The sequence below is a fragment of the Brachyistius frenatus genome, unplaced genomic scaffold (assembly GCF_029030835.1).
Source record: "Brachyistius frenatus isolate BFR_SWC_R1_liver_20210118 unplaced genomic scaffold, ASM2903083v1 Contig_262, whole genome shotgun sequence".
NCBI lineage: Eukaryota > Metazoa > Chordata > Actinopteri > Embiotocidae > Brachyistius > Brachyistius frenatus.
In genome coordinates this window covers 314,825-339,701 of record NW_027210861.1, presented here as the reverse complement: position 1 = coordinate 339,701, position 24,877 = coordinate 314,825, and the positions used below count along the sequence as shown (strand labels likewise).

At 38.6% G+C, this 24,877-nt stretch overlaps 1 protein-coding gene across 2 annotated transcripts; it reads right to left on the bottom strand.

Annotated features, from left to right (window-relative positions):
* Nucleotides 1-449: 449 nt before the first annotated feature.
* On the bottom strand, nucleotides 450-22,197 carry macroh2a2 (macroH2A.2 histone). 2 transcript variants are annotated; one of them, XM_069721368.1, is made up of 9 exons: nucleotides 21,826-22,197; nucleotides 20,154-20,331; nucleotides 17,151-17,257; nucleotides 15,847-16,044; nucleotides 9,877-9,981; nucleotides 9,701-9,800; nucleotides 9,534-9,623; nucleotides 8,381-8,555; nucleotides 450-956 (listed from the first exon to the last, which is right to left on the bottom strand). In XM_069721368.1, the coding sequence occupies exons 2-9, from the start codon at nucleotides 20,323-20,325 to the stop codon at nucleotides 791-793; spliced, it is 1,113 nt and encodes a 370-aa protein (XP_069577469.1). In that variant the 5' UTR covers nucleotides 20,326-20,331; nucleotides 21,826-22,197; the 3' UTR covers nucleotides 450-790. The 2 variants fall into 2 exon arrangements, with proteins under 2 accessions (XP_069577469.1, XP_069577470.1); XM_069721369.1 differs by lacking the exon at nucleotides 21,826-22,197 and adding an exon at nucleotides 21,439-21,648.
* Nucleotides 22,198-24,877: the final 2,680 nt, after the last annotated feature.

The window sequence follows — 24,877 nt, the reverse complement described above, 5'->3', positions numbered from 1 at the left end:
TACATTAAAGTATGAAGTATGATGGATAAAAACTGGTCCTGGTGTTATTTTTAAAAGTGTCCCTTGTTTTACTTCGAGTGCCTGAAATGCTGGAACAGAACCGAGAACAGGAAACATCTTCTTCTGCACATCCAAACCAACGGTGGAACCGCATCACTGCTGTCGGATGTCGTCGTTTCCTCTGAGGACACCGACGGCAGAAAATACTATTAAAAACCCTTTTAAAAAAATGTAGTTTTTAAAGTGCGAGTCAGTAAAACACGTATAGATCTGTGAACAACACAACCGTAGACTTGTAGCCTCATTATCTGTTAGAAGAATGACATGCTCTTTCCTCCAATCAGAGACGAGTACTGGACAGGAAGTCGCCGTGCACCTTAAATCAGCTGTTCAACTGAACACACTTAAAAATGGATCATCTAAGAACTGAAGAGAAAACTGAAGACGTCGGGTGTAAAACATCTGAATTTTATTTCAAAGCAGAATGACAAACACAGTTGTTGTTTTTTTTATTGTTTTTTTGTTTTTTTTTAGTAAACTAACTGTATGTATTTGTACATGGAATGTAAAAACATCAGTGAAACGAGGAACCAGAAGAGTAGAACTGGACCTAAATGATAGAACCTGTAAAGGATGCAGTCTGCTGAGGGGACAGAAAGGTGAACAGAGAGGTTTCCTCTTTAATAGACATATTCCACATCAAAAGCCCTACCGCTGGACCACCTACCTACAGCATCAGCGACACACCACAGTTCAGAACAAACAGAAACACCAGCGACGGCCGGACGCCTCACTTGGCGTCCAGCTTGGCCATTTCCTGAAGGTAGATCCCGATGCTCTCGCTGTCGAACAGCACGAAGTAAATGTTTTTCAGAGACGAGTTGGTGGACGATACAAAATGGTTGGAGATGGCCTTGAGGACGAGCTGAGCGGCCGTCTGCTTCGGGAAGCCGTTCCTGTGACAGACAGGCGACATGTTACGGGAATCAAGAAACTTCTGACGGCGCAGACCAGACAAGACTTAATTCAGACGAGCTCGTGGGGACATGAGGGGAAAGAAAATCGGTTCTGGCAGAGAACCGATTTCAGTCAACCTGTCAGCAAACATCCTGTCTGAGGTCTGAGGACACCATCACACTCACAGACTCACAGCACAGAATATCAGGGATTTAAATCCCTCAGATATCAGACAGGATGTTTGCTGACCAACCAGCAACCATCAGTGATGTCATCAACTATCAGTGATGTCATCAACCATCAGTGATGTCATCGTTGGTTTGGTTTTATATCCAGTCTGTGGTTTTATATCCAGTCTGTAGTTTTATATCCAGTCTGTGGTTTTATATCCAGTCTGTAGTTTTATATCCAGTCTGTGGTTTTATATCCAGTCTGTGGTTTTATATCCAGTCTGTAGTTTTATATCCAGTCTGTGGTTTTATATCCAGTCTGTAGTTTTATATCCAGTCTGTAGTTTTATATCCAGTCTGTAGTTTTATATCCAGTCTGTGGTTTTATATCCAGTCTGTAGTTTTATATCCAGTCTGTAGTTTTATATCCAGTCTGTGGTTTTATATCCAGTCTGTAGTTTTATATCCAGTCTGTAGTTTTATATCCAGTCTGTAGTTTTAGATTTGTAGTTTTATATCCAGTCTGTAGTTTTATATCCAGTCTGTGGTTTTATATCCAGTCTGTAGTTTTATATCCAGTCTGTGGTTTTATATCCAGTCTGTAGTTTTATATCCAGTCTGTAGTTTTATATCCAGTATGTGGTTTTATATCCAGTCTGTAGTTTTATATCCAGTCTGTAGTTTTATATCCAGTCTGTAGTTTTATATCCAGTCTGTAGTTTTATATCCAGTCTGTGGTTTTATATCCAGTCTGTAGTTTTATATCCAGTCTGTAGTTTTATATCCAGTCTGTAGTTTTATATCCAGTCTGTGGTTTTATATCCAGTCTGTGGTTTTATATCCAGTCTGTAGTTTTATATCCAGTCTGTAGTTTTATATCCAGTCTGTAGTTTTATATCCAGTCTGTGGTTTTATATCCAGTCTGTAGTTTTATATCCAGTCTGTAGTTTTATATCCAGTCTGTGGTTTTATATCCAGTCTGTAGTTTTATATCCAGTCTGTAGTTTTATATCCAGTCTGTAGTTTTAGACTTGTAGTTTTATATCCAGTCTGTAGTTTTATATCCAGTCTGTGGTTTTATATCCAGTCTGTAGTTTTATATCCAGTCTGTGGTTTTATATCCAGTCTGTAGTTTTAGACTTGTAGTTTTATATCCAGTCTGTAGTTTTATATCCAGTCTGTGGTTTTATATCCAGTCTGTAGTTTTATATCCAGTCTGTGGTTTTATATCCAGTCTGTAGTTTTATATCCAGTCTGTGGTTTTATATCCAGTCTGTAGTTTTATATCCAGTCTGTAGTTTTATATCCAGTCTGTAGTTTATATCCAGTCTGTGGTTTTATATCCAGTCTGTGGTGGTTTTATATCCAGTCTGTAGTTTTATATCCAGTCTGTAGTTTTATATCCAGTCTGTAGTTTTATATCCAGTCTGTGGTTTTATATCCAGTCTGTAGTTTTATATCCAGTCTGTGGTTTTATATCCAGTCTGTAGTTTTATATCCAGTCTGTAGTTTTATATCCAGTCTGTGGTTTTATATCCAGTCTGTAGTTTATATCCAGTTTGTAGTTTTATATCCAGTCTGTGGTTTAATATCCAGTCTGTAGTTTAATATCCAGTCTGTAGTTTTATATCCAGTCTGTGGTTTTATATCCAGTCTGTAGTTTTATATCCAGTCTGTGGTTTTATATCCAGTCTGTAGTTTTATATCCAGTCTGTAGTTTTATATCCAGTCTGTAGTTTTATATCTGTAGTTTTATATCCAGTCTGTGGTTTTATATCCAGTCTGTAGTTTTATTTTATATCCAGTCTGTGGTTTTATATCCAGTCTGTAGTTTTATATCCAGTCTGTAGTTTTATATCCAGTCTGTGGTTTTATATCCAGTCTGTAGTTTAATATCCAGTCTGTAGTTTTATATCCAGTCTGTAGTTTTATATCCAGTCTGTAGTTTTATATCCAGTCTGTAGTTTTATATCTAGTAGTTTTATATCAGTCTGTAGTTTTATATCCAGTCTGTAGTTTTATATCCAGTCTGTAGTTTTATATCCAGTCTGTAGTTTTATATCCAGTCTGTGGTTTTATATCCAGTCTGTGGTTTTATATCCAGTCTGTACTTTTATATCCAGTCTGTAGTTTTATATCCAGTATGTGGTTTTATATCCAGTCTGTAGTTTTATATCCAGTCTGTAGTTTTATATCCAGTCTGTGGTTTTATATCCAGTCTGTAGTTTTATATCCAGTCTGTAGTTTTATATCCAGTCTGTGGTTTTATATCCAGTCTGTGGTTTTATATCCAGTCTGTAGTTTTATATCCAGTCTGTAGTTTTATATCCAGTCTGTGGTTTTAGTCTGTAGTTTTATATCTCTGTAGGTTTTATATCCAGTCTGTAGTTTTATATCCAGTCTGTAGTTTTATATCCAGTCTGTTTTATATCCAGTCTGTAGTTTTATATCCAGTCTGTGGTTTTATATCCAGTCTGTAGTTTTATATCCAGTCTGTGGTTTTATATCCAGTCTGTAGTTTTATATCCAGTCTGTGGTTTTATATCCAGTCTGTAGTTTTATATCCAGTCTGTAGTAGTTTTTTTATATCCAGTCTGTAGTTTTATATCCAGTCTGTGGTTTTATATCCAGTCTGTAGTTTTATATCCAGTCTGTGGTTTTATATCCAGTCTGTAGTTTAATATCCAGTCTGTAGTTTTATATCCAGTCTGTAGTTTTATATCCAGTCTGTAGTTTTATATCCAGTCTGTAGTTTTATATCCAGTCTGTAGTTTTATATCCAGTCTGTGGTTTTATATCCAGTCTGTGGTTTTATATCCAGTCTGTAGTTTTATATCCAGTCTGTAGTTTTATATCCAGTCTGTAGTTTTATATCCAGTCTGTAGTTTTATATCCAGTCTGTAGTTTTATATCCAGTCTGTAGTTTTATATCCAGTCTGTGGTTTTATATCCAGTCTGTAGTTTTATATCCAGTCTGTGGTTTTATATCCAGTCTGTAGTTTTATATCCAGTCTGTAGTTTTATATCCAGTCTGTAGTTTTATATCCAGTCTGTAGTTTTATATCCAGTCTGTGGTTTTATATCCAGTCTGTAGTTTTATATCCAGTCTGTAGTTTTATATCTAGTCTGTAGATTTATATCCAGTCTGTGGGTTTATATCCTATCTGTGGTTTTATATCCAGTCTGTAGTTTTATATCCAGTCTGTAGCTTTAGATTAGTATTTTTGTATCCAGTCTGTAGATTTATATCCAGTCTGTAGTTTTATATCCAGTCTGTGGGTTTATATCCAATCTGTGGTTTTATATCCAGTCTGTAGTTTTATATCCAGTCTGTGGGTTTATATCCAATCTGTGGTTTTATATCCAGTCTGTAGTTTTATATCCAGTCTGTAGTTTTATATCCAGTCTGTGGTTTTATATCCAGTCTGTAGTTTTATATCCAGTCTGTAGTTTTATATCCAGTCTGTAGTTTTATATCCAGTCTGTAGTTTTATATCCAGTCTGTGGTTTTATATCCAGTCTGTAGTTTTATATCCAGTCTGTAGTTTTATATCCAGTCTGTAGTTTTAGACTTGTAGTTTTATATCCAGTCTGTAGTTTTATATCCAGTCTGTGGTTTTATATCCAGTCTGTAGTTTTATATCCAGTCTGTAGTTTTATATCCAGTCTGTGGTTTTATATCCAGTCTGTAGTTTTATATCCAGTCTGTAGTTTTATATCCAGTCTGTAGTTTTATATTAGTATCCAGTCTGTAGTTTTATATCCAGTCTGTAGTTTTATATCCAGTCTGTGGTTTTATATCCAGTCTGTGGTTTTATATCCAGTCTGTAGTTTTATATCCAGTCTGTGGTTTTATTTTTTTATATCCAGTCTGTGGTTTTATATCCAGTCTGTAGTTTTATATCCAGTCTGTAGTTTTATATCCAGTCTGTAGTTTTATATCCAGTCTGTAGTTTATATCCAGTCTGTGGTTTTATATCCAGTCTGTGGTTTTATATCCAGTCTGTAGTTTTATATCCAGTCTGTAGTTTAATATCCAGTCTGTAGTTTTATATCCAGTCTGTAGTTTTATATCCAGTCTGTAGTTTTATATCCAGTCTGTAGTTTTATATCCAGTCTGTGGTTTTATATCCAGTCTGTAGTTTTATATCCAGTCTGTGGTTTTATATCCAGTCTGTAGTTTTATATCCAGTCTGTGGTTTTATATCCAGTCTGTAGTTTTATATCCAGTCTGTAGTTTTATATCCAGTCTGTAGTTTTATATCCAGTCTGTAGTTTTATATCCAGTCTGTAGTTTTATATCCAGTCTGTGGTTTTATATCCAGTCTGTAGTTTTATATCCAGTCTGTAGTTTTATATCCAGTCTGTGGTTTTATATCCAGTCTGTAGTTTTATATCCAGTCTGTGGTTTTATATCCAGTCTGTAGTTTTATATCCAGTCTGTAGTTTTATATCCAGTCTGTGGTTTTATATCCAGTCTGTGGTTTTATATCCAGTCTGTAGTTTTATATCCAGTCTGTGGTTTTATATCCAGTCTGTAGTTTTATATCCAGTCTGTAGTTTTATATCCAGTCTGTAGTTTTATATCCAGTCTGTAGTTTTATATCCAGTCTGTGGTTTTATATCCAGTCTGTAGTTTTATATCCAGTCTGTAGTTTTATATCCAGTCTGTAGTTTTATATCCAGTCTGTAGTTTTATATCCAGTCTGTAGTTTTATATCCAGTCTGTAGTTTTATATCCAGTCTGTAGTTTATATCCAGTCTGTAGTTTTATATCTTTCTGACGGTTTCTGATCCGTTGATGAAACATCAGTCAGAACCAGGAGTCGCTCTGCTAGGCAGCGACTAGAAAGATGGAAAGGAAATGGAGTTCCACTAATTCAGAAGAATTTCACCTGCCTGGAAGGAGAGTCTAATATTATATAAGAAAGCTCTTGGTAAGGTATCTATTGTAACCGGCTATGTACCGCAGGCTTTTAAAGTGGCTGTAATTAAACCTTTACTTAAAAAGCCGACTCTTGATCAGCTGTTTTAGGAAACTACAGACCAATTTACAAACTGACGTGTATTTCTAAAATCCTTGAAAAAGTTGTTTCAAATCAACTTCTTGATCATTTACAAAGGAATGATCTGTTTGAAGATGTTCAGTCTTTAGAGTTCATCATAGCACAGAAACAGCTCTGGTGAAAGTTACTAACGACCTTTTATTAGCCTCAGATAATGGATTCGTCTCTGTACTTGTTCTTCTGGACCTCAGTGCTGCTTTTGATACGATTGATCATACGATCTTATTACAGAGATTAGAAGACGTTACGAGGATTAAAGGAACTGCATTAGACTGGTTCAAATCCTACTTATCAGATAGATTCCAGTTTGTCCATGTCAACAATGAGTCTTCCAGACAAACAAGAGTTAGTTATGGAGTTCCACAAGGCTCAGTGTTAGGCCCAATACTTTTTACTTTGTATATGCTTCCATTAGGAGATGTCATCAGGAAGCACTGCATCAACTTCCATTGTTATGCAGATAACACTCAGCTATATCTTTCTATAAAACCAGATGAAACTAATAAGTTAGTAAAACTTGAAGCCTGTCTAAAAGACATAAAGTCCTGGATGACCAAGAACTTCCTGCTTCTAAATTCAGACAAAACAGAAGTTCTTGTACTTGGTCCTAAACACCTCAGAAACTCTTTCTGTAATCATTTAGTTACTCTAGATGACGTTGTCTTGGCCTCCAGCAAAACTGTGAGGAACCTTGGAGTCATCTTTGATGAGGATTTGTCCTTTAGACACCATATAAAGCAAACGTCCAGAACTGCCTTCTTTCATTTACGTAATATTAATGAAATCAGGAAAATCCTTCCTCAGCATGACGCAGAAAAACTCATTCATGTGTTTGTTACTTCTAGACTAGATTATTGTAATTCCTTGTTGTTAGGATGTCCAAATTACTCATTAAAAACCTGCAGCTGATCCAAAATGCTACAGCAAGAGTACTGATGGGATTTAACAAGAGATCATATTTCTCCAGTTTTATCTTTTCTTTACTGGCTTCCTGTGAAATCAAGAATATAATTTAAAATTCTCTTGATGACTTACAAAGCTCTACATGACCAGGCTCCATCATATCTTAGAGATCTTATAGAACCATATAATCCTAGCAGAGCACTTCTCTCTCAGTACGCTGGTCTACTTGTGGTTCCTCGAGTTTCCAGAAGTAGAATGGGAGGCGGAGCTTCAGTTTTCAGGCTCCTCCCCTGTGGAACCAGCTCCCAGTTTGTGTTGGAGGGACAGAAACCCTCTCTAGCTTTAAGATTAGACTCAAAACGTTCCTTTTTGATAAAGCCTACAGTTAGGGCTGGCTCAGGTAGACCTGAACCAACCCTTAGTTATGCTGTTATAGGCCGAGGCTGCTGGAGGACCTCGTTACATGCTGATCTTCTTTTCTTTCCTCCTACTCTTTAACTGACTCATACCTCACCATCTTCTTCTCTCCCATAGTTTCTTCTTATTATCTGTTGTCTCCATTCAGTTCCTTCACTCGTGTAGTTTCTGTTCTTTCTTTTCCAGATGTCCCGTCATGGAGCTGCATGTCTCTGCTCTGTGATTGTCGTCTCCACCAACAGTTCTTCTCTTCTATCTCTATGCTGTCCTTTTCTCTCTCTGCTCTCCTCTCACCCCAACCGGTCGAGGCAGATGCTCCGCCCACCTCTGATCCTGGTTCTGTTAACAGATGCTCCGCCCACCTCTGAGCCTGGTTCTGTTAACAGATGCTCCGCCCACCTCTGATCCTGGTTCTGTTAACAGAAGCTCCGCCCACCTCTGATCCTGGTTCTGTTAACAGATGCTCCGCCCACCTCTGATCCTGGTTCTGTTAACAGATGCTCCGCCCACCTCTGATCCTGGTTCTGTTAACAGAAGCTCCGCCCACCTCTGATCCTGGTTCTGTTAACAGATGCTCCGCCCACCTCTGATCCTGGTTCTGTTGGAGGTTTCTTCCTGTTAAAGGGAGTTTTTCTTCCCTCTGTTGGAGGTTTTTTTTCCCTTAAAGAGGAGTTTTTTCCTCCTCGCTTATGTGGGAATTGTTGAATTGTTGGTTTCTCTGTATAATATTGTAAAGTTCTGCTGTAAGGACGTTAATGTGTTAAGTGCCATGAAATAACCTGTGTTGTGATTTGGCGCTATAGAAATAAAAATGTAACCAGATCATATGGATTCGTTGTGATTATCAGTGTTTGCCATGTAGCTCACCGTCCAGCAGGAAGCGACGGGAACGCCACAGACTTGAGCTTCTTGTCCTCGGCTGCTGAGAGGCAGTTCTTCACCATCCTCTCCAGCTGGTCCTCACACTTCTCCGAGCCCCACTGAGGGATGTTGCAGTGGAGGATGAAGCGTGCCGCCATGCCGCTGGCCGGACTCACCGCCACTGCAGGAACAACAACACTCATCTCACATCGCTTTCTCTCTTGCGATCGGCAACTTAGTCTGAACTTATGTTTGAGAGCATTTTAGTATATTAGTGCCTAAAACTGAGACAGACGCAAAGCGATGAGCCAACGTTGGAGAGATCTGCTGCCCTCCCGGTACCGGACCCACCCAACACTCTGCCTCCACCGCCCACATCTCCTCCACCGCCCACATCTCCTCCACCCAACACGCTGCCTCCACTGCCCACATCTCCTCCATCCAACACGCTACCTCCACCGCCTACATCTCCACCCAATACGCTGTCTCCACCATTCACATCTCCTCCACCAGAGTGTTGGTGGCTGCCTCCACCGCCTACATCTCCACCCAACACTCTGCCTCCACCGCCCACATCTCCCCCACCCAACACTCTGCCTCCACCGCCCACATCTCCTCCACCCAACACGCTGCCTCCACTGCCCACATCTCCTCCATCCAACACGCTATCTCCACCATTCACATCTCCTCCACCATTCACATCTCCTCCACCCAACACGCTGCCTCCACCGCCTACATCTCCACCCAATACGCTGCCTCCACCATTCACATCTCCTCCGCCCAACACGCTGCCCCCACCATTCACATCTCCTCCATCCAACACACTGCCTCCACCATTCACATCTCCCCCACCCAACACGCTGCCCCCACCGCCCACATCTCCTCCATCCAACACGCTACCTCCACCATTCACATCTCCTCCACCCAACATGCTGCCTCCACCGCCTATATCTCCACCCAATACGCTGTCTCCACCATTCACATCTCCTCCATCCAACACGCTGCCTCCACCATTCACATATCCTCCACCCAACACGCTGCCCCCACCATTCACATCTCCACCATTCACATATCCTCCACCTAACACGCTGCCCCCACCATTCACATCTCCTCCACCCAATACCCCTCCTGAGGCCTGACGGTGCCGGACGGTCTGTACCTGACGCCACCTCCAGGGGGCCCTGTGCTTTCCGCAGCTCCTTCACCGCCTCCAGGAAGTCTCGACCTCCAGCTTTCTCCAAGGCGTTGCCTGAAAGCACATCGATGCCAATGCTGAGCAGAAGACAGAAGACAGACAGAAGACAGGACGGAGGAGAGAGTCCTTACCCACTCCGTCTTTGAGGTCCATCTCGCCGTTCGTCGGGTTAATTATTCCCTCCACTTTCATGCTTCCGATTTTGCTGATTTCACTCTCTGTTAGTGAAAGCTGTGGATTCACAAAGCATCAACGTGAGAAACGGCCGTCGGGTGTTTTGGCCGAGTGAGTTTCGTACGCTCGTTACCTTCTGGCCCAGGAACAGGCTCTTCGCCGACAGGATGGTGAATCCGTCTCCGGGACCGTCCTCAACCGTTGAGTTAGGGACGGACTCTCGCTCGCTGTCTGTGCTCTTTAACAGAAGAAGATTATAACAGAAGATTATAACAGAAGTAGATTATAACAGAAGTAGATAATAACAAGTAGATTATAACAGAAGTAGATTATAACAGAAGTAGATTATAACAAGTAGATTATAACAGAAGTAGATTATAACAGAAGTAGATTATAACAGAAGTAGATAATAACAAGTAGATTATAACAGAAGTAGATTATAACAGAAGTAGATTATAACAGAAGTAGATTATAACAAGTAGATTATAACAGAAGTAGATTATAACAGAAGTAGATTATAACAGAAGTAGATTATAACAGAAATAGATTATAACAGAAGATTATAACAGAAGTAGATTATAACAAGTAGATTATAACAGAAGAAGATTACAACAGAAGTAGATTATAACAGAAGTAGATTATAACAGAAGTAGATTATAACAGAAGATTATAACAGAAGTAGATTATAACAAGTAGATTATAACAGAAGAAGATTACAACAGAAGTAGATTATAACAGAAGATTGTAACAGAAGTAGATTATAACAAGATTGTAACAGAAGTAGATTATAACAGAAGAGATTATAACAGAAGTAGATTATAACAAGATTGTAACAGAAGTAGATTATAACAGAAGATTATAACAGAAGTAGATTATAACAGAAGTAGATTATAACAGAAGTAGATTATAACAGAAGTAGATTATAACAGAAGTAGATTATAACAGAAGTAGATTATAACAAGTAGATTATAACAGAAGTAGATTATAACAGAAGTAGATTATAACAGAAGTAGATTATAACAGAAGAAGATTATAACAGAAGTAGATTATAACAGAAGATTATAACAGAAGTAGATTATAACAGAAGTAGATTATAACAGAAGTAGATTATAACAGAAGTAGATTATAACAGAAGTAGATTATAACAGAAGAGAATTATAACAGAAGTAGATTAGATTATAACAGAAGTAGATTATAACAAGTAGATTATAACAGAAGTAGATTATAACAGATTATAACAGAAGTAGATTATAACAGAAGAGATTATAACAGAAGTAGATTATAACAGAAGTAGATTATAACAAGAAGATTATAACAGAAGAAGATTATAACAGAAGTAGATTATAACAGAAGATTGTAACAGAAGTAGATTATAACAAAAGATTATAACAGAAGTAGATTATAACAGAAGAAGATTATAACAGAAGTAGATTATAACAGAAGTAGATTATAACAGAAGTAGATTATAACAAGTAGATTATAACAGAAGTAGATTATAACAGAAGTAGATTATAACAGAAGTAGATTATAACAAGTAGATTATAACAGTAGATTATAACAGAAGTAGATTATAACAGAAGATAACAGAGTAACAGAAGTATTATAACAGAAGTAGATTATAACAGAAGAAGAAGTAGATTATAACAGATTATAACAGAAGTAGATTATAACAGAAGTAGATTATAACAAGTAGATTATAACAGAAGAAGATTATAACAGAAGTAGATTATAACAGAAGATTATAACAGAAGTAGATTATAACAGAAGAAGATTATAACAGAAGTAGATTATAACAGAAGATTATAACAGAAGTAGATTATAACAGAAGAAGATTATAACAGAAGTAGATTATAACAGAAGAAGATTATAACAGAAGTAGATTATAACAGAAGTAGATTATAACAGAATAACAGAAGATAGATTATAACAGAAGTAGATTATAACAAGTAGAAGAAGATTATAACAGAAGAAGATTAGATTATAACAGAAGTAGATTATAACAGAAGTAGATTATAACAGAAGTAGATTATAACAGAAGAAAATTATAACAGAAGTAGATTATAACAGAAGTAGATTATAACAGAAGATTATAACATTTATAACAGAAGATTGTAACAGAAGTAGATTATAACAGAAGATATAACAGATTATAACAGAAGTATATTATAACAGAAGATTGTAACAGAAGTATATTATAACAGAAGTAGATTATAACAGAAGTAGATTACAACAGAAGAAAATTATAACAGAAGTAGATTATAACAGAAGATTGTAACAGAAGTAGATTATAACAGAAGAAGAAGATTATAACAGAAGATTGTAACAGAAGTAGATTATAACAGAAGATTATAACAGAAGTAGATTATAACAGAAGTAGATTATAACAGAAGATTATAACAGAAGTAGATTATAACAGAAGAAGATTATAACAGAAGATTATAACAGAAGTAGATTATAACAGAAGACTGTAACAGAAGTAGATTATAACAGAAGATTATAACAGAAAATTATAACAGAAGTAGATTATAACAGAAGATTATAACAGAAAAGTATAACAGAAGATTCATCATCGGCTACAAACTAGATAGTCTGGAAAAGGTGGTGGAGAGGAGGACGCTGATCAAACTATTGTCCATCTTGGATAATCCTGTCCACCCTCTCAACCACCTGCTGCAGGGACAGCGGAGCACTTTCTCTAAAAGATTCCTCCAGCTCCGCTGTCACAAGGACAGATACAGGAGATCATTCCTGCCCACTGCTATAAGACTTTACAATAACTCACCTCTGGCAAAATCCATCACAGTACAAAAACACTGTTGACTGTGTTTCTTGGTTGCTTGTATATTGTATGTATATTATATATATAGATATATACTGTACCGTATGTATATATATATATATATGTTGACTGTGTTTATTGGTTTGTTGTATATAATATATATAGATATTTAATGTACTGTATATATACTGTATGTACTGTGCATTTTATATTTTATATTTATATTTTTTATTTTATTGCTTTTCTATTATATTATTCTATTCTATTATTATTTTATTCTATTGTTTCTATTATTGCTCCTGTATGTATGCTGCTGTGGCGAAAAAATTTCCCCTCGGGGATTAATAAAGTATATACCTACCTACCTACCTACCTAACAGGTAGATTACAACAGAAGTAGATTATAACAGAAGTAGATTATAACAGAAGATTGTAACAGAAGTAGATTATAACAGAAGAAGATTATAACAGAAGTAGATTATAACAGAAGACTGTAACAGAAGTAGATTATACCAGAAGATTATAACAAGATTATAACAGAAGTAGATTATAACAGAAGATTATAACAGAAGTAGATTATAACAGAAGAAGATTATAACAGAAGTAGATTATAACAGAAGTAGATTATAACAGAAGAAGATTATAACAGAAGATTATAACAGAAGTAGATTATAACAGAAGACTGTAACAGAAGTAGATTATAACAGAAGTAGATTATAACAGAAGACTGTAACAGAAGTAGATTATAACAGAAGATTATAACAGAAGTAGATTATAACAGATGTAGATTATAACAGAAGAAGATTATAACAGAAGTAGATTATAACAGAAGTAGATTATAACAGAAGTAGATTATAACAGAAGAAAATTATAACAGAAGAAAATTATAACAGAAGATTATAACAAGATTATGACAGAAGAAGATTACAACAGATTATAACAGAAGTAAATTATAACAGAAGTAGATTATAACAGAAGACTGTAACAGAAGTAGATTATAACAGAAGATTATAACAAGATTATAACAGAAGTAGATTATAACAGAAGTAGATTATAACAGAAGTAGATTATAACAGAAGACTGTAACAGAAGTAGATTATAACAGAAGATTATAACAGAAGTAGATTATAACAGAAGATTATAACAGAAGATTCTAACAGGTAGATTACAACAGAAGTAGATTATAACAGAAGAAGATTATAACAGAAGTAGATTATAACAGAAGATTGTAACAGAAGTAGATTATAACAGAAGTAGATTATAACAGAAGACTGTAACAGAAGTAGATTATAACAGAAGTAGATTATAACAGAAGATTCTAACAGGTAGATTACAACAGAAGTAGATTACAACAGAAGAAGATTATAACAGAAGTAGATTATAACAGAAGAAGATTATAACAGAAGAAGATTATAACAGAAGAAGATTATAACAGAAGATTATAACAAGATTATGACAGAAGAAGATTACAACAGATTATAACAGAAGGAAATTATAACAGAAGTAGATTATAACAGAAAATTATAACAGAAGATTATAACAGTAGATTATAACAGAAGTAGATTATAACAGAAGTAGATTATAACAGATTATAACAGAAGATTACAACAGAAGATTATGACAGAAGATTAAAACACAAGAAGATTATAACAGAAAATTATAACAAGAGTATAACAGAAGATTTTAACAGAAGTAGATTATAACAGAAGATTATAACAAGATTATAACAGAAGTAAATTATAACAGAAGAATAAAACAGAAGATTATAACAGAAGTAGATTATAACAGAAGAAGATTATAACAAGATTATAACAGAAGAAGATTACAACAGAAGAAGATTATAACAGAAGTAGATTATAACAGAATTATAACAGAAGATTATAACAGAAGTAGATTATAACAAGATTATAACAGAAGATTATAACAAGATTATAACAGAAGATTATAACAGAAGTAGATTATAACAGAAGATTATAACAGATGTAGATTATAACAGAAGAATATTATAACAGAAGTAGATTATAAAAGAAGTAGATTATAAAAGAAGTAGATTATAACAGAAGTAGATTATAACAGAAAAACATTATAACAGAAGATTATAACAGGAGATTATAACAAGATTGTAACAGAAGTAGATTATAACAGAAAATTATAACAGAAGTAGATTATAACAGAATAAGATTATAACAGAAGATTATAACAGAAGAACATTATAACAGAAGTTTATAACATTATAACAGAAGTAGATTATAACAGAAGATTATAACAGAAGTAGATTATAACAGAAGAACATTATAACAGAAGATTATAACGACATTATAACAGAAGTATATTATAACAGAAGATTATAACAGAAGTAGATTATAACAGAAATAGATTATAACAGAAGTAGATTATAACAGAAGTAGATTATAACAGAAAAAGATTGTGAGTGTAGTTTTAAGAAATTATCGTGAATCTGGATATTAATCACAACTTGCTGAGTTTTGTCTCAAGCAGAGTTAAGAATCCAAAGATGACATCCAATGTCCGTCATTGGCTTTGTTATTTATTGTTTGTTTATTCTTTGATCTGAAGTTCTGCTTTGTGGCATTTAGAAGATATTCATCTTAAAACATTCAGGAATGAAGTAACATCCATGGAAATAATAAGTGTTTTCCTTTTGTCCGAGGTGGATGTATTGTGTTGTAGAGACTTGGACTCTGCAGCTCAATGAGCTCACGTTCACTACAGCAATAAAAAGCCTTGTACATGTTTGTATTAGTTAACTAATGAACGCTAATCATCTTCATCACTAACTGTAGCTTCTTTTTTCTGATCAGATGTTGTTTTTTTTTTGTTATTCCAGCTGAATAACAGTGGATTCAGTCTGTTAATCCGTCGCTCGGTTTGATTTATCGAAGAAAAAGTTAAAAAGTCGCAGAATGAAATCGGTTTGTTTCCGTTCTGTTCACATTTTTGTCAAACTTTTTCATATTCCTTCAATTTTACACAAAAAAGTCCCTTAAAACTGCAAATGACATCAAAGTTTTTAGAAAATCCACCGCAAAGATCAAACTTTTCTGATCCAAACAAACCCAGAAGAACTGGAGGGACTGATCAGCTCATCAGCTGATCTGGAGGACGAGTCAGTCTGACACACTCAGAACAGGATTACAGGTCAAATGCATTAATCTTCACTGATTTAAACTGAACGGAGTTCAGAGTTGAATTGAAACACATCGTGAGCCTGCAGAGATTTCCACTCCTCATCATCCCTGCAGCACACCGTGGCCATGAAGCCCCGCCCCTTCGTGTCCCGCCCACTCTGTTGAGCTGACTCACCTTTGGCTTGCGGCCTCGTTTGCCTTTAACTTTTTTGAAGGATTTGACAGGCTTCTTGGTCTTGGTGCGTTCTTCCTGCTTCTCGGAGACGGCCGGCTGGCTGTCCACCTTCACCCGGCCCCCCCTCTTCTTGGACAGCAGCTCCGGGTGGATTCGAGGTAGCACCCCCCCGTTGGATATGGTCACGCCTCGAAGAAGCTGGAGGAGGACGCATGTCGGAAATAAACAGCGTGAGTGTGTCCTGTCCTAAAACATTAGAAACACTGTTCGGTGTTCATGGGATGTTGTCGTCGCGTGAGAGACGTGAAGATGGAAAATAACTTGAGTTTAATGCTCAGACTGATGATCTGTACAAAAAGGGTTTCATAATAAAGAGAAATGCTCATTTAAAGTGCTTCACTTTCCAAAGTATCAACAAATATGAAAATACAGCTCACACTATCGCCACGTATCCATGGCAACATTATACAGCCTCTTTCGTGTTTACATCTGTTTACACAAGCGAAGACTTTTAAAGTGACATTTTCTGAAATACTTTGTTTGATAAAATATACTCATTGATATTCAAGCTTACATTCATTACTTTAAATCAGGTAGTTTAGTAATTATAGCAATGACTCATAACCGCCTGAAACTTTACTCATAATTATGATATTATAACAAGTAGTAAATCATAATTACAAGAAAAGGTCTGGTCATTTGTTTTTTTCTATTTGTAAATGCGAAATACTTCCTTCGGCTCAGTATTTACAAATATCATAATTTTTTGTGAAGAAAAAACATTTTATTTATTTACATTTTAAATAATATCATTTTTGAGTATTTAAAGAGGTTTAAATTTAGATTTTGTTTTAATTCAGCGGATAATCCCATTTAAGAAAATATCAGCTGAACACATTTTCAATGAATAGAGTTTTTTGTCACTCAATTAAGGGCGTCTGTAACACCGGCCGTCCCTTACAGCTTCTCCTAACTTGTCTTTTCTACGGTGGCCCTGAGGGTCAAACACAAACATTTCACAGAACACAACAATGATGACTCGGGTTCAAACAACCGGTGGCGTCTTCCCGGTTTGTAAAATGTTTTTGTGTTTTCTGAAATGTTTTGTGTTTGGTGAAGCGTTTTTTTGCGTTTGACCTTCAGGGCCACCGTACTTTTCACCTGGTAGCAGTGGAAACATATTTGGGGTGATCTTTCACTTCAGTGAACAAAGTCTTCTTTGAGGAAGAAAAACCAGGCAGTAAATCCGTATGTGAGTGTCTGCGTGTGGACGAGACGTCGGCCCCCTGTGGAGGAACCGTTACCTGGTTGAGCTCCTCGTCGTTGGCCACCGCCAGCTTGATGTGCCGCGGAGTTATTCTGCCCTTCTTGTTGTCTCGAGCTGCATTTCCTGCCAACTCTAAGATCTCAGCTGTGAGGAGAGAAAACAGATTGTGGAGATCCATCAGTGTTGATCTGCCCGTCCGGCCCTTTGATCAAAGACCAACCTCTCAGCTGCTTCTGTGGAACACCACATCTGGAACATCAGCTTCACTTCCATGTGAATATTTGACCAGTGATTTTTATGGTCATAATGTAGAAGGTCCAAAAAGTGGTACGATTGTTTGAGGCACGGATTATCTGGCAGTTTTCTATTTTGTGATGTGAATTAAAATATATAAAACGTAGTAATTACAGTAATAATGTACGCATATGTACGTAGACTCACCGAGTGAATCTGATCTCACAATCCAGCTGTATAATCACAAAGACTCACAAAAACACAAAGTTTTACAGAATTTATCAATAACAGCAACAATGAATGATCATCGTAAAATAATCAATATTGCTCTTTATGGACAAATTCATATAACAGCAATAACAACACAGAATCAATGATACTTTTGATCAATAAATTGTATTTATTGTAAATAAAAAGTGTCCTTTTAGTCGTAATTTGACGCTATATAATTAAAACTGAATTGAACTGATTGAATTTCTATTTCTCTAAACAACCTGTTACTGAAACACTGAAAGAGACTTGACAATTTCACTTATTATAGTTATTCATTATTATACAACCTGTAGCTCCGCCCTAGGATCTGATTGGTCAACTGGACATTTGGAACAAATCATGATGACATCACATCCTGCTCATCACTACAAATATCCCTCCACCTCCTCAATGGGAATATAGAATTAGAATAGAATTTCATATAATATATAATATAATGTAGTTTCTACTTGTTGTAGTTCTATTAAATGACCCATTTAGTGAAGTCGGGTCTCTTTTGGTCCTTTTTGGTCGCTCCGAGCACCCGTACCATAACACCACGGATAGTCACGCACTTACAATCAGACAACCGATCAGAAAACCAGACGACCAATCAGACATCCAATCAGACGTCCGATCAGACGACCGACCAGACAACCGATCAGACGACCGACCAGACAACCGATCAGACAACCAGACGACCAATCAGACGTCCGATAAGACGTCCGATCAGACGACCGACCAGACAACCGATCAGACAACCAGACAACCAGACGTCCAATCAGACGACCGATCAGACGTCCTATCAGACGTCCGATAAGACGTCCTATCAGACAACCGATCAGACGTCCTATCAGACGTCCGATAAGACGTCCTATCAGACAACCGATAAGACAACCGATCAGACGTCCGATAAGATGTTCTATCAGACAACCGATCAGACGTCCCATAAGACGTCCGATCAGACGTCCTGTCAGACAACCGATCAGACGTCCGATAAGACGTCCTATCAGACAACCGATCAGACGTCCAATAAGACGACCGATCAGACGTCCTATCAGACAACCGATAAGACGTCCTATCAGACGTCCGATCAGACGTCCTATCAGACAACCGATCAGACGTCCGATAAGACGTCCTATCAGACGTCCGATCAAACGTCCTATCAGACAACCGATCAGACGTCCGATAAGACGTCCTATCAGACAACCGATCAGACGACGGGGTCGAGACGACCAATCAGACGTCCGATAAGATGTCCTATCAGACAACCGATCAGACGTCCGATAAGACAACCGATAAGACAACCGATCAGACGTCCTATCAGAGGTCCTATCAGACGTCCGATAAGACAACCGATAAGACGTCCTATCAGACGTCCGATAAGACAACCGATAAGACGTCCGATAAGACGTCCTATCAGACTACCGACCAGACAACCGATCAGACAACCAGACGATCAATCAGACAACCAGACGATCAATCAGACAACCAGACGTCCAATCAGACGTCCTATCAGACGACCGATCAGACGACCGACCAGACAACCGATCAGATGTCCGATAAGACGTCCTATCAGTCAACCGATCAGACGTCCAATAAGACAACCGATCAGACGTCCGATAAGACGTTCTATCAGACTACCGATCAGACGACGGGGTCGACACGACCGATCAGACGTCCGATAACATGTCCTATCAGACGTCCGATAAGACGTCCTATCAGACAACCGATAAGACGTACTATTAGACAACAGATCAGACGTCCTATCAGACGTCCAATAAGACGACTGATCAGACGTCCTATCAGACGACCGATCAGACGTCCTATCAGACAACCGATCAGATGTCCGATCAGACGTCCGATAAGACAACCGATAAGACGTCCGATAAGACGTCCTATCAGACGTCTGATAAGACAACCGATAAGACGTCCTATCAGACAACCGATAAGACAACCAATCAGACGTCCTATCAGACGTCCGATCAGATGTCCTATCAGACAACCGATCAGACGTCCAATAAGACAACCGATCAGACGTCCAATAAGACGTCCTATCAGACGTCCTATCAGACAACCGATCAGACGTCCAATAAGACGACCGATCAGACGTCCAATAAGACGACCGATCAGACGTCCTATCAGACAACCGATAAGACGTCCTATCAGACGTCCGATAAGATGTCCTATCAGACAACCGATCAGACGTCCAATAAGACGACCGATCAGACGTCCTATCAGACAACCGATAAGACGTCCTATCAGACAACCGATCAGACGTCCGATAAGACGTCCTATCAGACTACCGATCAGACGACGGGGTCGAGACGACCTATCAGACGTCCGATAAGATGTCCTATCAGACAACCGATCAGACGTCCAATAAGACGACCGATCAGACGTCCCATAAGACGTCCTATCAGACGTCCTATCAGACGACTCCCTGATGGTGTTGTGTGATCAGATCTAAACGTTTTGTATTGAACACCGTGTTGCACATTGTTCATGAAGTGCTGTATTTCCACTGAAGCTGAAGTCCCGTGACGCCTCCTACCTGCCAGGTACTCGATAACGGCGGCCATGTAGACGGGCGCCCCCATGCCGATGCGGTATTTGTGCGTGCCCGTGCGCAGGTACCTCATCATCCTCCCCACGGGGAAGATGACCCCCGCCCGGGACGATCGGGACAGCTTGGTGGCCTTCTTCTTTCCTCCTCTGGCTGACATCTTGTTCTGGACACAGAGAAGAACCACAGCGATGAGATATATAATATATGAAGTGGAAAACAGTGTCCTCGTCCCTCTGAGCAGTCTGTGGAGGAACCGAACCATGTGGTGGGCCGACTGATTAAACATGATGGAATCATCTCTGGCTGGCTCATCAATAATTAGAAATTATCTGAGGTCTACAGTTGCTCAACATTTACAGTCATTCATATTTAATTACTCTTTCTTGATACAAGTGATCTCAAATATCCAACTTCTCCTTGATTAATTTCAATGTTTATACTGTATTATAACTTTTTTTTTACAATAATATATTTGTTAATAAAGTACTTCTAATCATAATTTAGATTTCAGATGGACCTACTTATTCAAACTATTCAACTTTTTAAATGCAGACAAAAATGATTGTGGTGTCAAAGTTGATCAAACAAAGGACGTGCATATAAAACCATTTGATTACTAAAACGTACATCTTTTCTGCCAAAAAATACGAATGATCTCAGCTCTCATTATAAAACGTGTAAACATCACACCGGAGATAAAACGGCCCACAGTCAAAGCCAGTGAGAATGAAGTCAAGTCAGCGTGGAGGTTTGTTTTCTCGCGAGGTCCAAAGCAAATCTCGGCGTGTCAGCACCGAGCAGACCTAATATTAATAAACCTGCAGAAATAACGGCGGGTGACTGACAGCAGACACGAGGACGTGCTTTCACGTGGACACGTTTATTCGCGTTGTCGGCGACTAATAGGAACATAAACACGCGCGCGCGCGTGTGATATAACGACGGCCGGTCGGTTGTCCTTCTCCGCCATATGTTGACCGGATGAACGGTTCCAGCCTCCGCGTAAACAACATGCCGGACTGCGGCCTGCAGACTCCCGTCGTTTAAACCCGTGGAGGAGCAGGACGAGCGCGCGAGCTCCCTGCCCCGCGGTAAAGGTGGAGCGACGCGCCGTGTGTGTGTGTGTGTGTGTGTGTGTGTGTGTGTGTGTGTGTGTGTGTGTGTGTGTGTGTGTGTGTGTGTGTGTGTGTGTGTTCAGTATCCGGCGCGAGACCCGGGTGGAAAAAGACGGGAATGTAACCGGAGCCATGTAATGCTGTCGGTGCTGTACGTTACGGCTCCCCGACGTCCAGGCTCCGCTTCTCGGGTTTAAAGTGTTCCAGAAAGGCCCGACAGGCGACGGCAGCTGTCATGGAGGTTGAACACGGAGGTTGAACATGGAGGTTGAACATGGAGGTTGAACATGGAGGGTTCAATCCACAGTCACATATTCACGTTTCCGCGGAGCGACGAGTTCATGTGCGACCGACACGATTATTCAGCTCAGGTTCCGGAGACACTTTAGCGTGTTCTTCTGCAACATGCATGTTACACACGACCAGCCCCCCCCCTCCATGTCGCTGCGACCCTCTGCATGTGTGTGAACATATCATATCAGCGTCCCCGTCATGCCGGATATGCGCCAAGACATGTAAAACACCCTCCTGCAAGTTTCTACCTGTTTTGTCCTGTTTCACCGGAATCACCGTGAGCTCGAGGTTCTCCTGCACGCGGGGAGACGGAGCGGTTTGTTTTGGTTCTTTATTTGCTGTCCTTGTGCGTTATAATCTCTCCTCCCAACCTCTGGGAAAAACACAAGCCGCCGAGCGAGCAGGAGCAGCCGCGTCGGGTCGGAGGCTGGATCTCACTACTGATGCTGCGGAGGGAAAAATTCAGCTGAGGGAAAACCCAGTGAAAACGCCCCCTTAACATGGCTTCAACCGGGAACATGGCACAGATGGGAAGGAGCGTTTGGAGGCAAAGCGTGATCCACGATAATCCACAATAAATCCAACATATTTCAAATGGCCTCCCAAAGAGGCCTCCGACTTTCACCTCATTTCTATCTTCCGGTCTCAGGCAGATTGTCAGTGATTAGCTGGTGGACGGTTCAGAGTCTCTCAGGGAAACAGATGAACATCACAGAAATCATCGAGTCTCAGCAGCAAATCACATCTTTTATTTAAGATGAGCACATCCTCCCAATAATGTCACTGCATTTTTACAAGATATTATATTGTTTTTAATATTTTATTTCAATAAATGTGTTTGCAGCAGTCTGAACTGCTCGTCTGCCTGAACGCATGTTGTCAGCTACATTATTATTCCAGTGAAACTGCAGATTTAAATCAGCGGAGAACTGTTGCATTACAGAATGATCTTCAGGGAACTTACACTTCATGTGTTTGGAGTTTCAGCTTTCTGCCAGTGGAACTCAAGCATTTTGTTCCAGGACACATAAATATATATACAGTATATGTATATACACACACACACACACACACACACACATATATATATATATATATATATATATATATATATATATACCCCATTAAGTTTTTAATGCCATTTTTTTATACTATAGTATGTCGTCCAAAATATGAAAAAAGAAGTCATACTATATTATGTTGTCAGAAATATTCTTTAAAAAGTCATACTATAGTATGTGTCTTCAGAAATATTAAATGCCGTGCATGAAGAACGTAAAAGGGTTCTCTTACGTCCAAAATGGAATGAAAAATGTAAGGGAGTACGAAAATGTATTCAAAATTATAAAAAATATTTCATGCTATAGTATATCATCGTAAATATGATGAAAAAGTCATACAATCGTATGTCGTCCGAAGTCTGAAAAAAACGTCATACTATAGTATATCATCAAAAATAGGAAAAATTATCATACTCTAGAATTTTTTTTCAGAAATATGAAAAAAGTCCTATTAGAGTATGTGTCTGAAATTTAAAAAAAAAAAAAAAAAAAATTCATATTACAGTCCAAAATTTGTAAAAAAAAAAAAAAAAAAAAAAAAAGTTTTACAATAGCATGTCATAAAAAAATATATAAAAGGGGAACAAAGCAGCAAAGTGGTTCAGTCTGTTGCCTCACAGAGAGAAAGACATGGGTTTGATTCCTGCTTGAAACATTCATGTCAGGTCAAAAAGAAAGCCTTACTAGCTGTCCAAATAATAATAATAAAAAGTCATACTATAGCATTTGGCCAAAATATTTAAAAAAAAGTTGCCATTCAGGGAGAAGATCATGGGTTCAATTCCCCCTTCAATGTCAGGTCAAAAGTAAGTTTGGATATTGTCCAAATAGTTAAAAAAAAAGTCATTATGACGTCGTCCGATAAACACAAAAACTCATACTATAGCATGTCGTCCAATAAAGACAAAAAGTGTCCCACAGTGTTTCTCACGGTGCAGTGGTGCAGTGGTTAGCGCTGTTGCTCACAGGGACGTCGAGAATTAGATTCCAGCGTGAGGCATGAATGTCAGGTTAAATGGTGATTCTACAAATGAACCTAATGGATACAGACAGTGCATCCGGAAAGTATTCACAGCGCTTCACTTATTCCACATTTTGTTGTTACAGCTTTATTCCAAAATGGATTAAATTCATTTTTTTCCTCAAAATTCTACACACAATATCCCATAATGACAAAGTGAAAATAGTTTGTTTAAAATTTTTGCAAATCTATTAAAAATAAAGAACAAAAATATAACACGTACATAAGTATTCACAGCCTTTGCTCAATACTTTGTTGAAGCACCTTTGGCAGAAATTACAACCTCAAGTCTTTTTGAGTATGATGCTACAAGCTTGTCTCCTATTCTTGGGCAGTTTCTCCTGTTCTTCTTTACAGGACCTCTCAAGCTCCATCAGGTTGGATGGGGAGCGTCAGTGCTCAGACATCTTCAGATCTCTCCAGAGATGTTCAATCGGGTTCAAGTCTGGGCTCTGACTGGGACACTCAAGGACATTCACAGAGTTGTCCCGAAGCCATTCCTTTGTTATCTTGGCTGTGTGCTTCGGGTCGTTGTCCTGTTGGAAGATGAACCTTCGCCCCAGTCTGAGGTCCAGAGCGCTCTGGAGAAGGTTTTCATCAAGGATGTCTCTGTACATTGCTGCATTCATCTTTCCCTCCATCCTGACTGGTCTCCCAGTTCCTGCTGCTGAAAAACATCCCCACAGCATGATGCTGCCGCCACCATGCTTCACCGTAGAGATGGTGTTGGCCAGGTGATGAGCGCTGCCTGGCTTCCTCCAAACATGACGCTTGGCATTCAGGCCAAAGAGTTCAATCTTTGTTTCATCAGACCAGAGAATTTAGTTTCTCCTGGTCTGACAGTCCTTCAGGTGCCTTTTGGTAAACTCCAGGTGGGCTGTCATGAGCCTTTTACTGAGGAGTGTCTTCTGTCCGTCCACTCTACCATACAGGCCTGCTGGGTGGAGTGCTGCAGAGATGGTTGTCCTTCTGGAAGGTTCTCCTCTCTTCACAGAGCAACGTTGGAGCTCTGTCAGAGTGACCATCGGGTTCTTGGTCACCTCCCTGACTAAGGCCCTTCTCCCCCGATCGCTCAGTTTGGTCGGGCGGCCGACTCTAGGAAGAGTCCTGGTGGTTCAAACTTCTTCCATTTACAGATGATGGAGGCCACTGTGCTCATTGTGACCTTCAATGCTGCAGAAATGTTTCTGTACCCTTCCCCAGATCTGTGCCTCAATA